The 11,469-nt window shown below is 44.0% G+C and overlaps 1 protein-coding gene across 1 annotated transcript; it reads right to left on the bottom strand.

The window, feature by feature from the left end:
• Nucleotides 1–3,152: 3,152 nt before the first annotated feature.
• LOC121535504 (semaphorin-4E-like) lies at nucleotides 3,153–10,010 on the bottom strand. Its single transcript, XM_041842634.1, has 15 exons — nucleotides 9,778–10,010; nucleotides 7,876–8,236; nucleotides 7,461–7,606; nucleotides 7,253–7,312; nucleotides 7,029–7,127; nucleotides 6,812–6,911; nucleotides 6,341–6,451; nucleotides 5,991–6,142; nucleotides 5,664–5,839; nucleotides 5,371–5,527; nucleotides 4,813–5,035; nucleotides 4,610–4,725; nucleotides 4,339–4,502; nucleotides 4,167–4,219; nucleotides 3,153–4,093 (listed from the first exon to the last, which is right to left on the bottom strand). Exons 2-15 carry the CDS (start codon nucleotides 7,982–7,984, stop codon nucleotides 3,417–3,419), a joined length of 2,343 nt encoding a protein of 780 aa, XP_041698568.1. The 5' UTR covers nucleotides 7,985–8,236; nucleotides 9,778–10,010; the 3' UTR covers nucleotides 3,153–3,416.
• Between the last annotated feature and the right edge of the window lie 1,459 nt (nucleotides 10,011–11,469).

The raw sequence follows: 11,469 nt of genomic DNA, 5'->3' as shown, positions 1-11,469 counted from the left end.
AGAGCTGAGAGGCAAAACTGTCTAATAAAACATATTCAATTAAAGAAACATCTTAACTTACATTTTCCTCTAAGAGTGGCATTAAGTATGCCTCATAATCAGTGGTGTAAAGTACTTAAGTAAAAATACTTTAAAGTACTACTTAAGTCGTTTTTTGGGGGTATCTGTACCTTACTTTACTATTTATATTTTTAATAACTTGTACTTTTACTTCACTACATTCCTAAAGAAAATATTGTACTTTTTACCTCATATATTTTCCCTGACACCCAAAAGTACTCGTTACATTTTGAATGCTTAGCAGCACAGGAAAACGGTCCAATTCACGCACTTATCAACAGAACATCCCTGGTCATCCCTACTGCCTCTGATCTGGCGGACTCATGCTTCGTTTGTAAATTGTCTAAATGTTGGAGTGTGCCCCTGGCTATCTGTAAATTTAAAAAAAACAAGAAAATGGTGCTGTCTGGTTTGCTTAATATAAGGAATTTGAAATGATTTATACTTTTACTTTTGATACATTTTAGCGATTACATTTACTTTTGATAAAGTATATTTAAAACCAACTACTTTTAGACTTTTACTCAAGTAGTATTTTACTGGGTGACTTTCACTTTTACTTGAGTAATTTTCTATTAAGGTATCTTTACTTTCACTCAAGTATGACAATTGGGTACTTTTTCCACCACTGCTCATAATCAGTCAGGATGTCAACAAATCAGAGAGCGTAAACTATCACTTTTACCATTGGCTAAGGGCTGAATTCAATCCGTAATGCCGAAGCTGGGCGCTTTAGCTCGATTGAAATGTAAATGTACCCGCGTTCGCGGAGACTGCATTCATGGTAAACCCTGCATGTCGGCTCAATCGGAAATATCGCCGCTATAGCGCAGAACTTCGGCGCTACAGATTGAATCCAGCCGTAAGTGTAATGTTGACCTATCCACAGATTTAAGACGAATTAACCGCCAATGTTAGCACATTATTAGCAATTCAACTCCTGCCCCAGATGGAAACCAGTCAAGCCTATTGGCTATTCTATATGCACACATTGGAGACACCAAAAACAGTTCAGGTAGAAAGAGTTTTAATAAAGTAGACCACTGATACAGATACAGTTAACAGGATCGTGAGAAGGCACTTGCTTAGATGGGTTAGAAATGGTACGAGAGGGAGGGGGACCACCTAAAAACCATTCAGTAATAAAGTGGATGATTCACTAAGAAAAATAAGGTCTTACATTCAGTCTTATATCAATCCTATTGATTGAATTTGGATAATTCCTACCTATCCTTGTAGTTCTATCTCTAAGTGCTTGTTAGAGGTTGGTGCTCTACTTTCCCAAAATGTGGGTCTGGACCTATTAGTGGGTGCTGGATCCCGGCAAGATGATTGGTTGTTCACTTGAGTGGGTCACATAAAAGTTTCTGAGGCTTTAGGTGCTCATAAATCAAAAAAGGTTTGATAACCAGTCCCCTCCTCCACAGTTCTTCTGTTCCAATCCAGCACAAGGGCAGGAAAGGCTGGGTCTGATTGGCTGGTAACAGAATCATAAGGCGTGTTCCTCTGCCCAGGAGATAGATATTTTATGTATCAGCTAACCACATACACTACCGGTCAAAAGTTTTATAACACCTACTCATTCAAGGGTTTTTCTTTATTTTTACTATTTTCTACATTGTAGAATAATAGTGAAGACATCAAAAGTATTAAATAACACATATGGAATCATGTAGTAAACAAAAAGGTTTTAAACTAATCCAAATATATTTTATATTTGAGATTCTTCAAATAGCCATCCTTTGCCTTGATGACAGCTGTGCACACTAATGGCATTCTCTCTACCAGCTTCACCTGGAATGCTTGTCCAACAGTCTTGAAGGAGTTCCCACGTATGCTGAGCACTTGTTGGGTGCTTTTCCTTCACTCTGCGGTCCGACTCATCCCAAACCATCTCAATTTCGTTGAGGTCGGGGGATTGTGAAGGCCAGATCATCTGATGCAGCACTCCATCACTCTCCTTCTTGGTCAAATAGCCCTTACACAGCCTGGAGGTGTGTTGGGTCATTGTCCTTTTGAAAAACAAATGATAGTCCCACTAAGCCGCTGCAGAATGCTGTGGTAGCCATGCTGGTTAAGTGTGCCTTGAATTCTAAATAAATCACAGACAGTGTCACCAGCAAAGCACCATAACACCTCCTCCATGCTTTACGGTGGGAAATACACATGCGGAGATCATCCGTTCACCCACACTGCGTCTCACAAAGACACAGCGGTTTGAACCAGAAATCTCACTTTTGGACTCCAGACCAGACAAATTTCCACCAGTCTAATGTCCAATACTCGTGTTTTTTGGCCCAAGCAAGTCTCTTCTTCTTAGTGGTGTCCTTTAGTAGTAGTTTCTTTGCAGCAATTCGACTATGAAGGCCTGATTCCCACGGTCTCCTCTGAACAGTTGATGTTGAGATGTGTCTGTTACTTGAACTCTGTGAAGCATTTATTTGGGCTGCAATTTCTGAGGCTGGTAACTCTAACGAACTTATCCTCTGCAGCAGAGGTAACTCTGGGTCTTCCATTCCTGTGGCGGTCCTCATGAGAGCCAGTTTCATCATAATGGTTTTTGCGACTGCACTTGAAGAAACTTTTGAAGTTCTTGAAATGTTCCGCGTTGACTGACCTTCATGTCTTAAAGTAATGATGGACTGTCGTTTCTCTTTGCTTATTTGAGCTGTTCATGCCATAAAATGGACTTGGTCTTTTAACAAATAGAGCTATCTTCTGTATACCACCCCTACCTTGTCACAACACAACTGATTGGCTCAAACGCATTAAGAAGGAAAGAAATTCCACAAATTAACTTTTAAGAAGGCCCACCTGTTAATTGAAATGCATTCCAGGTGACTACCTCATGAAGCTGGTTGAGAGAATGTCAAGAGTGTGCAAAGCTGTCATCAAGGCAAAGGGTGGCTATTTGAAGAATCTCAAATATAAAATATATTTTTATTTGTTTAACACTTTTTTGGTTACTACATGATTCCATATGTGTTATTTCATAGTTTTGATGTCTTCACTATTATTCTACAATGTAGAAAATAGTAAAAATAAAGAAAAACCCTTGAATGAGTAGGTGTTCTAAAACTTTTGACCGGTAGCATGTTATAGCAATCTGTCAGTCGATGACACAGTCGATGATGTGGCACGCAACCATTGGTTGATGCATGCAATGTCTGAGCAGAGGAACACGACCATAGCTTCACAAACACAACAGTTCTCTTCCAACCACTTTGTACAGAACATTGCTGGTGTGTTGGTCCGATCTAGTCACAGTTTACCTGTTGCATACTGTTTAGTCCCATTGAATACTGACTGCATACAGTCAAAATATGAAGCATACTGAAATACCATTGGAGGTAGGGTCATTTCTCTGATTCATCATCAATGAACTGCAATGAGGGGAAAGTAACTCTGGCTTCACTCTCCCCCTCCTCACCCCCTCCTAACGTCACCTCCCCAGTAGAGTAGTGGTTATTACTGGTGCAGTTTCCTTCTCCAGACACCAGGGCCTTGCTCTCCGCCTCCCCAGGCTCTGAGACCTCTAGGTGGGCCACGGCAATGCGAGCAGACCCCTCCTCTGGAGCTCCTTGGTTCTGCCCTCTCCCTGCTCCCTTCACTCTCCCACAGGGCCCAGGCAGGGGCAGATGTCCCTTGTACAGGTTCCAACCCAGCAGGACAGCCAGGAGAATCACCAGGAAGGCCACTGACACCTGCAGCGCGGCCAGGGAAGGTCCCTCGGTCCGGGCTTCAGGTCTGCGTGGGAGCCCTTCTGGGCCTACTCTAAGCTGGTACTCAGCCACAGTGGTGGTGTACTTCCCACTGTGGGAACGCTCCAGGGCCAGACAGCGGTAACGGCCAGTGTCAGAGGCAGAGGCGTTGAGGATAAGGAGGCTGTCTCGGAGGATCTGGTGGCGGGGCGAGGAGGGCAGGGGCTGGGCGTCTCGCTCCCAGTGGGTCTCTGCCAGGTTGGAAGTGGGGGGGCACTGGAGCTTCAGGTTGCCACCTAGCCACACAGTCTGATTAACAGGCTTCACAGGGTCTGGAAAATAATGTATTGGTTAGAAAACACACACACAGAAAATATAGAATACACCCTCGAGACACACACTCACCTGAGGCGGGGCAGAGAGAGAAGTCTCCAGCCCATAAACTTTGGATCAGTTCACTGAGACAGAAACGGGAAGGGTTCATGGACAGAGTTAACCAACAGTACATCAGATCTCTGTTCTTCCATATGGGTTAAAATCAAAGGGGAAAGTGCAATTAGTTTGTGCAGCATCCTACCTGTCTGCGTTAGCTGTAGACAGGGTGATACATTGGGCTGTAGTTCTGTCCCAGACACAGTAAGGGTCTCTGGCCAGGACACAGTCCACACAGGCGCCAGAACGACCACAGCTACTAAACGGCATCTGAACAGCACCGTACTCAGAGCCTGCGTACAGCTGACCCTACACACACACACACACACACAGAAACACACACAACATGTTACACACACCCTTTACACCGCCATATTTAATCTGCCGACGGACAGGAAATAGAGCTTTTACATTACCCTTGTGTTGGAGAAACGGAGGACTTTGATTGGCTCACGGGGCTGGAAGAGCTGCACTTCCTCGATGATGAACATCTCCTTATCGTAGTTAACCGCTTTCAACACACTGCCACCCTCTGAGACACAAAACACACATCGGTGCTGATACTGTATGTGGGCAACTAAGCTATACACAGCCGTTCAGAGTTATGAAACACACACACCTGTGCCTATGAACATGACATGGTATTTCTTCCCATCCAGGGCCTGTGTTCTGTGTACTACGATGCGTGTGAAGGCAGTGCCTCTCCTGACCAGCAAGGGGCGCTCTCCCATGGGCAGAACAGCCTGGTCCATGAGGGGCCGGTCTCTAATGAACTGCAGGGTCCGGTCTGGCAGGTCCAGAGTTTGAGTGATGCCCTGGTTACGAGCATCGTCATTTATACACTGGGAAGGGGAGTGGGATAGGAGGGAGAGGAGAGGTAGGGTTAGGGGGAGAGGAGGAGGAGAATAGGAAGAGGAGGAGGAGGAGAGCAGAGGAGAGAGAGAAGGAGAGAGGAGAAAGGGAGAGTTTATTAAAGTCTGGAAGAACGTACAACTTATCAGAAAACGGACACATTTCATGGTTTGGTTAGTCTGTTGAACATCTACAGATAATCTGTAGGGATAGACTACAAATAAAAAGCAGAATGAAAGAAACGTTAAGGTACAGGAAAGGATACAGAGAGAAGTAGAATAAAATCAGAGACAAAAGGAAAATAACCAGAGTCAGTCTGACTCACAGCTCCAGGTCTGGGGGAGGGGACATCACCGCTGTACATCACCCACTTCACAAAGGACGTTTCCACGGTTACCGGGGTCTTGTACTTCCCCTCGGAGAACACCCTGCCGATGTCCAACACCCTGTACGCACACACTGCAGAGAGGTCCGCCCTGTCCCTGGAACACAACCACACTGAGCATTAGAGAGACACACACACACACACACAAACTAAAACATACAGTTCAGTCAGTCGTGGTGCTCACATAAGCAAAAACACACCCACTCATATACACACTTCAGAGTTGAACTTACGACTGTGATGTGAATACAGCGTAGAACACACAGCTTCTCCAGTCTCCCTCCTCACACCAGCGGTAGGTGTCCTGTATGATGTAGGGTAGCTGGGACTCCAGAACAGGACAGTCCACACGGGCCTTTAGAAACGACGTCCACTTCTTCTGCAGGGTCCTCTGGCCCCCAAGGTCCCCCTGAGACACAGAGACAGAGTGAGACTTAGCTTTACATGAAGCAGCCATTATACCCTTATTGTCTATCTTTATCGAATACAAGCACCCAAAGACACCTTAAGGAGAGAAGTAATTCTCAATGCCACCGTGGGATACACACAAACACACACACCTTGCAGACACGTGCTACGCGAGACACCACCAGTTTGCTGTAGAAGTCATACTCCACAGCGGTCTCACTGAAGAACAGGTAGACCTTGTCATCATCACCTGTTGAGCTGCTCTTACTCTCTGGCATCTGGGCCATGGAGATGAAGTTGGGCTCTGAGAAAGAAAAATTTAGAAGATATCAGCTTAAAGACTAGCCTGTTCTCAGATCTGTTTGTGCTGTCTTGCCAACTCCTGTTATGTTTCCATTATAAGAGTTGGCAAGACAGCACAAACAGATTGAGGACCAGGCTATAAAGACGTATCCTCTTGTTGATTAACAAAGTAAAGAGAGTTGAAAGAAGACTGTCTCACCGTGTAGCCAGGAGCTCTTGAACTCAGTGCGTATTGAGGAGGGAGAGCTGCGCATCACCACAGGCTCAGAACCCAGGAAGTTCATTGAGGTGGCTGAGTAGAGGGTTTTGTCTAGAAGGGATACAGCTTTTGTCAAAAATGTACTTTCCGTAGCAGGTTGGGAGAACTTACGCAGCAGGTAAGAAGAATTAACATAGCAGGTTAGGAGGAGTAGGTTAAGTTTAGGAAAAGGGTTAGGATTAGCTAAAACAACTAAAACACTTTTGATGTCAATTTGACAAAAGCTGTATCCCATCTAGACATGACCTGAGTACAGGTCCTCACCTGAGAGCATTGTGGGTAAAGAGGGTTCAACTCAAACAAGCCATCAAATCAGGGATATCACACCTGCATCACTAATGCTAGCCTTTTCTGACTTAAAGGAGATTGATATTCCCAGATTCCTGACAGAATTCCAGAGTAGTTACTCACCGATCATGATAGAAGAGTATCTCTGGAATGGATCGAAGGGACACTTCCCTTTGCCATCCTCTTTCTTCTTTTCCAAGGTCAACTCTCCATCTTTGTACGACTGCAAGGACAGACAGATGAGAGGTACACTTGTGAATTATGTTGTGGATTTTATAGCTACTATTACAGGTTATGACCGGAGTTGATCAGAATGAGTGTTGTGTTTCCATTGACTCACCATGTAGTCACACTCTGGGTTGAAGGCATTGGTCCCACACACATACATCCTATCATCCTCCATCGTATGCAGGACCCTGATGTAGTTCTGGCACTCTATCTGTAACACAGTATCTAGTTATTTAGCTGTTTGTATAGAATGCACATATTTAAATACAAATGAAATAGGAAAGGACAATGAAATGTGCAGAGAAAGCATCAGTTCACTGACTGGTCTGGACCTACCTGATCTTTTCCTTTGTAGCTGCACTCCTTCTGCTGCTTCTCTGTCACTTTCCAACTTACCTGAAAAAGAGGTGGAAGATAAAGTTGGAAGATGAACACTAAAGCTTGTTGAACATGAGACATGAGTCTTCCAAGACATCATTTCATAGCCGTCAGTGTAAGTGCCAAAGCAACCCGCTATTAAACTGTAATACTTCAGTGTTCTTACGGAGGATTTCTTGTTGGAGATGTCGTTGATGTCCAGGGCGTAGATGTTCTCTCTGGCTCCCAGCAGCAACAGACCCAGGTCCTCTCTCAGCAGCATGGTGGAGTAGTTCCACACCCCCTCCTCACGGAACAGACGACCATTCTCTCCTAGTACAGCAGAATGAGTGACATTGAATGATACAGGAAGTCGTACAGAGTGACACCAATAGTTACTCACAAAGACACCTGCAGTTACACCGGATGATAGTTATGAGAACTCTTTTTGACACATATTACAGCGACATAAAATTATACCTGCCCCTAATCCAAATGACACTATAATATGTAGATATATTCACCTGAGTTACACAAACAGTATAGACAGAAGCAGTGAATAAATACTGATTGACGCACTTAAATGCAAGAGCAGTACTTACTATGATAGGGTACCGTTTTACGCGGAATGCAGTCCAGTGGCGAATGGGCATCCAGCGTCAGAGCGAGAGGGAGGAGCCAAAATAAACGTACGACCACTAGAGGATGCATGGCTTGTTCCTTGTCAAAATGTAATTTAGTTCCTCAAACGGCGCTTAGAAGGAAATCCAGTCCAGTTTGTGTTAAATCCAGCTCCAGTAGAGAGAAGGCAAGAGGTACTCATAGACCCGGGCTACGTGTTAGGCCTACTCTGTGTTCAGAGGATAGATGGCTGTGTGATTGAGCCAGTCTCCAGCACAGGCTTCTGATCCCTCTACAGGCCTCTGTCAGCAGGGAGTCCATGGTAAGATGGATGGCACGGGCCTGAGAGAGAGAGAGGTGGGAGAGAGAGAGAAAGAGAGAGAGAGAGGGGGGGGGGGTCTATGGTAAGATGGATAGCATGGGGAACAGGCACAGGCACTGGCCCGCTAACTGCTTTGGCCCATCTGAGAGAGAGAGAGAGAGAGAGAGAGAGAGAGAGAGAGAGAGAGAGAGAGAGAGAGAGAGAGAGAGAGAGAGAGAGAGAGAGAGAGAGAGAGAGAGAGAGAGAAAGAAAAGAGAGAAGCGCTAGAGCGAGAGAAAGGTATGGTTAAAGAGCGTGGAGTGAGCTACGGTCTGCGCAGCAGTAACTCTGTCACAGCTATAGTGATGGTAATGTGAGGGCATGAAAGGCTTTCAGTGGGGTGCAGGAGTGTCGACTTCAGCTCGCCTGGACCTAACACAACCACAAAAAAAGAGATCCTCAAGGAATACCAAATCCTGTGTGGACAGGGGAAGTAGCGGTACAAAATGTGAAAAACACAGATATTGTTCGGTTCATGGACACAAACACAACACAGTCTTGTTTTACTAACCTTGTGGGGGGACACAATTGATTCCATTCAAAATCCTATTTTCCCTAACCTCTAAACCTAACCCTAACCTAATTTTTTACCCCTAACTCTAATTCTAACCCTAAACCCCTTAGAAATAGCTTTTTTCCTTGTAGGGACCGGCAGAATGTCCCCAGTTGGTAAAATGTTTGTTTGTGTACTATTGTTGTGGGGACTTCTGGTCCCCACAAGTGTAGTTAAACATGTCCACACACACACACACACACACAAATACAACTAACCCTGGTCTACCATCACAGCAACATTGGCGGTTGTACAATCTTGTTCAGTAGATGTTGCAACTCTGTCTCATTTTGAGGATCTGATTTCCCCACTACAGTAGGTGTGTCCAGGTGTTTCATTACTCAAGAGTGCTGGTTGTGTAGCCGATTAGCCACAGCATGTCACAGAACGCATGTCACAGATGTTTCACATATCTGCCCCTGAGGCAAGAGGCTCCATCAGTTAACACATCTGCACATGCTGCAGCTACACCAATGGCATTCATATCTAAACACATCACTAGTAAGAGACAGGTCTGTTTGCATGTCTGTGAGTGGTGCAACTGCAGAAAAAACTTTCCCATGTAGTTTAATGCATTTCTTTGTCCAAAATTGTTTATATTTTGAGAAACTTCAGCAGTGAATGGTGTAACGTTGTGGGCTATTGTGTAGAAATTGGTTTCTGCATCTGTAATATCTTTCATTTAGTCTAATTATAAATGGTCATACCTAACACCTCAACTGTTGGCAGTTGGCAAACAAGTTAACTGAATAAGTTATAGAGTAACTCAAAACACGAAACAACCACTCTACTTCTGTTCCCTTTCACTCACCTGTCTGGTGTACATAAATGCACGCAGTAGTTTATAATTTGTGAGAAAAAAAAGTTCACACATATCACGGCTCAAATTCATTAGGCCCACAATGCATTTTGAAATGTTTTTATCAAAACTAACCCTTAAAAAAAGATTAATCAGAGATGTAAGCCTACCTTTAAAAGTGAATGTTGTTATTTCTCGAGTGTGAACAAGAAACCGCTCAGGTCTGGTTGCTCTTTAGTTCAAACACAGCACAAACCCACAGCCAAGCGCTTTCCACAAAGAGGCAGTGGCTAAACGGCTGTCCTTGTTCCCCCTTCTGTCTCTGTCCGACCCGTTGAAAGGGACTGTTGTTGTCGGCTATATTGTTGGGAAAGTTAAGGCGCTCAGATCCCGCGGTGAAGGACCTGAATAGATACCGCTGCTGCTATGGCTCCGTTATCATGCCAGATTATTCTCTCTGACTGAGCAACCTGGTCTCCGAGCATTTCGTATTATTCTGTAAGTAAATCCGAGAAGTACATTTAGTATAATATGTTACGTTTCGTATGGTATGTATTAATTTGTGGATGTCCATCACCCATTTCGTATAATATGTTATGAATTACAATTTTGTATTATATGTTATGAATTAGCAAAATGTACAATATGGAACAAATTTGTAAAACATGCTATATGTTACGAATTTGAAAAACCAGTGGAGTCTGGTGGGAGGAGCTATAGGAGGACGGGCTCATTGTAATGGTTGGAATAGAAGACATGGAATGGAGTGAAACGTGGTTTCCATATGTTTGATGTGTTTGATACCGTTCCATGTGTATGATGTGTTTGATACCGTTCCATATATATGATGTGTTTGATACCGTTCCATTAATTCCATTCCAGACATTACAATGAGCTCGTCCTCCTATAGCTCCTCTCAACAGCCTCCACTGTGCAAAACGTATGATATGTTATGAATTCTAGCTAGCTGGCTAACGTTAGCTAGGCTAGGGGTTAGGGTTAAGTTTAGGAGTTAGGTTAAAGGGTTAAAGTTAGGGCTAGGGGACGGGGAAGGGTTAGCTAAAAGGGTTACAGTTAGGGGAAGGGTTAGCTAAAATGCTAAGTAGTTGCCAAGTAGCAAAAAAGTAGTAAGTAGTTGAAGTTGCTAATTAGCTAAAATGCTAAAGTTGTCTGTGATGAGATTTGAACTCACAACTTTGGGTTATACGCCTACCCATCCACCCCGACCAACCTACGTTCATTTTTGTCTTAAGTAACCATCTGTCTTGTGTAACCATACTAAACGTGAGATATCATACTAATTTGCGTGTCTCGGATTTCGTTAACTATGTTAAGTCTAGTCTATGAGATCAGGCTGTGAGCGAGGTGAGATAAAAACAGGCGAGTACCGACAGGACTGCCAGACATAGAAATGACTAAAATATCACACACCCCTTGAACAATATAACACTACATACGCTAATGAAGACGGTTCCTACAACAATAATTATATTTTTAGTGTAGTTTAGTGTAGTGCTCAAGTCAAATGTGGACAGTACAGTGGGGACAGCGGGTTTTAAGGACCTATCCAGTTCGACAGAAAATATCAAATAATTGAATGCTTCATCATTGATCGAAAACATTTAGCCTAACTACATCTTGAAGCAACTAACAGTCGTATCTGTACTGCTAACAGTTTGCTTATCTCATGCTTGAGTGCATAAAGTGTTTTCCCATGAATGGGAGGATTAGTGGGAGCATACTTAAATTCACACATGACACCAGGTAAAACAAACTGACCCTAGCCCCCCAGCATTTAGACTATTGCAGCATAGATACTGGAGGCTGAGAGAGGGGGGGTCGGGGGACACTGTGGCCCTGTC

This window comes from Coregonus clupeaformis, chromosome 21 (genome assembly GCF_020615455.1).
Source record: "Coregonus clupeaformis isolate EN_2021a chromosome 21, ASM2061545v1, whole genome shotgun sequence".
Lineage (NCBI taxonomy): Eukaryota > Metazoa > Chordata > Actinopteri > Salmoniformes > Salmonidae > Coregonus > Coregonus clupeaformis.
Note: the sequence above shows the minus strand (reverse complement) of the source record. Positions and strands in the feature narration are given on the sequence as shown.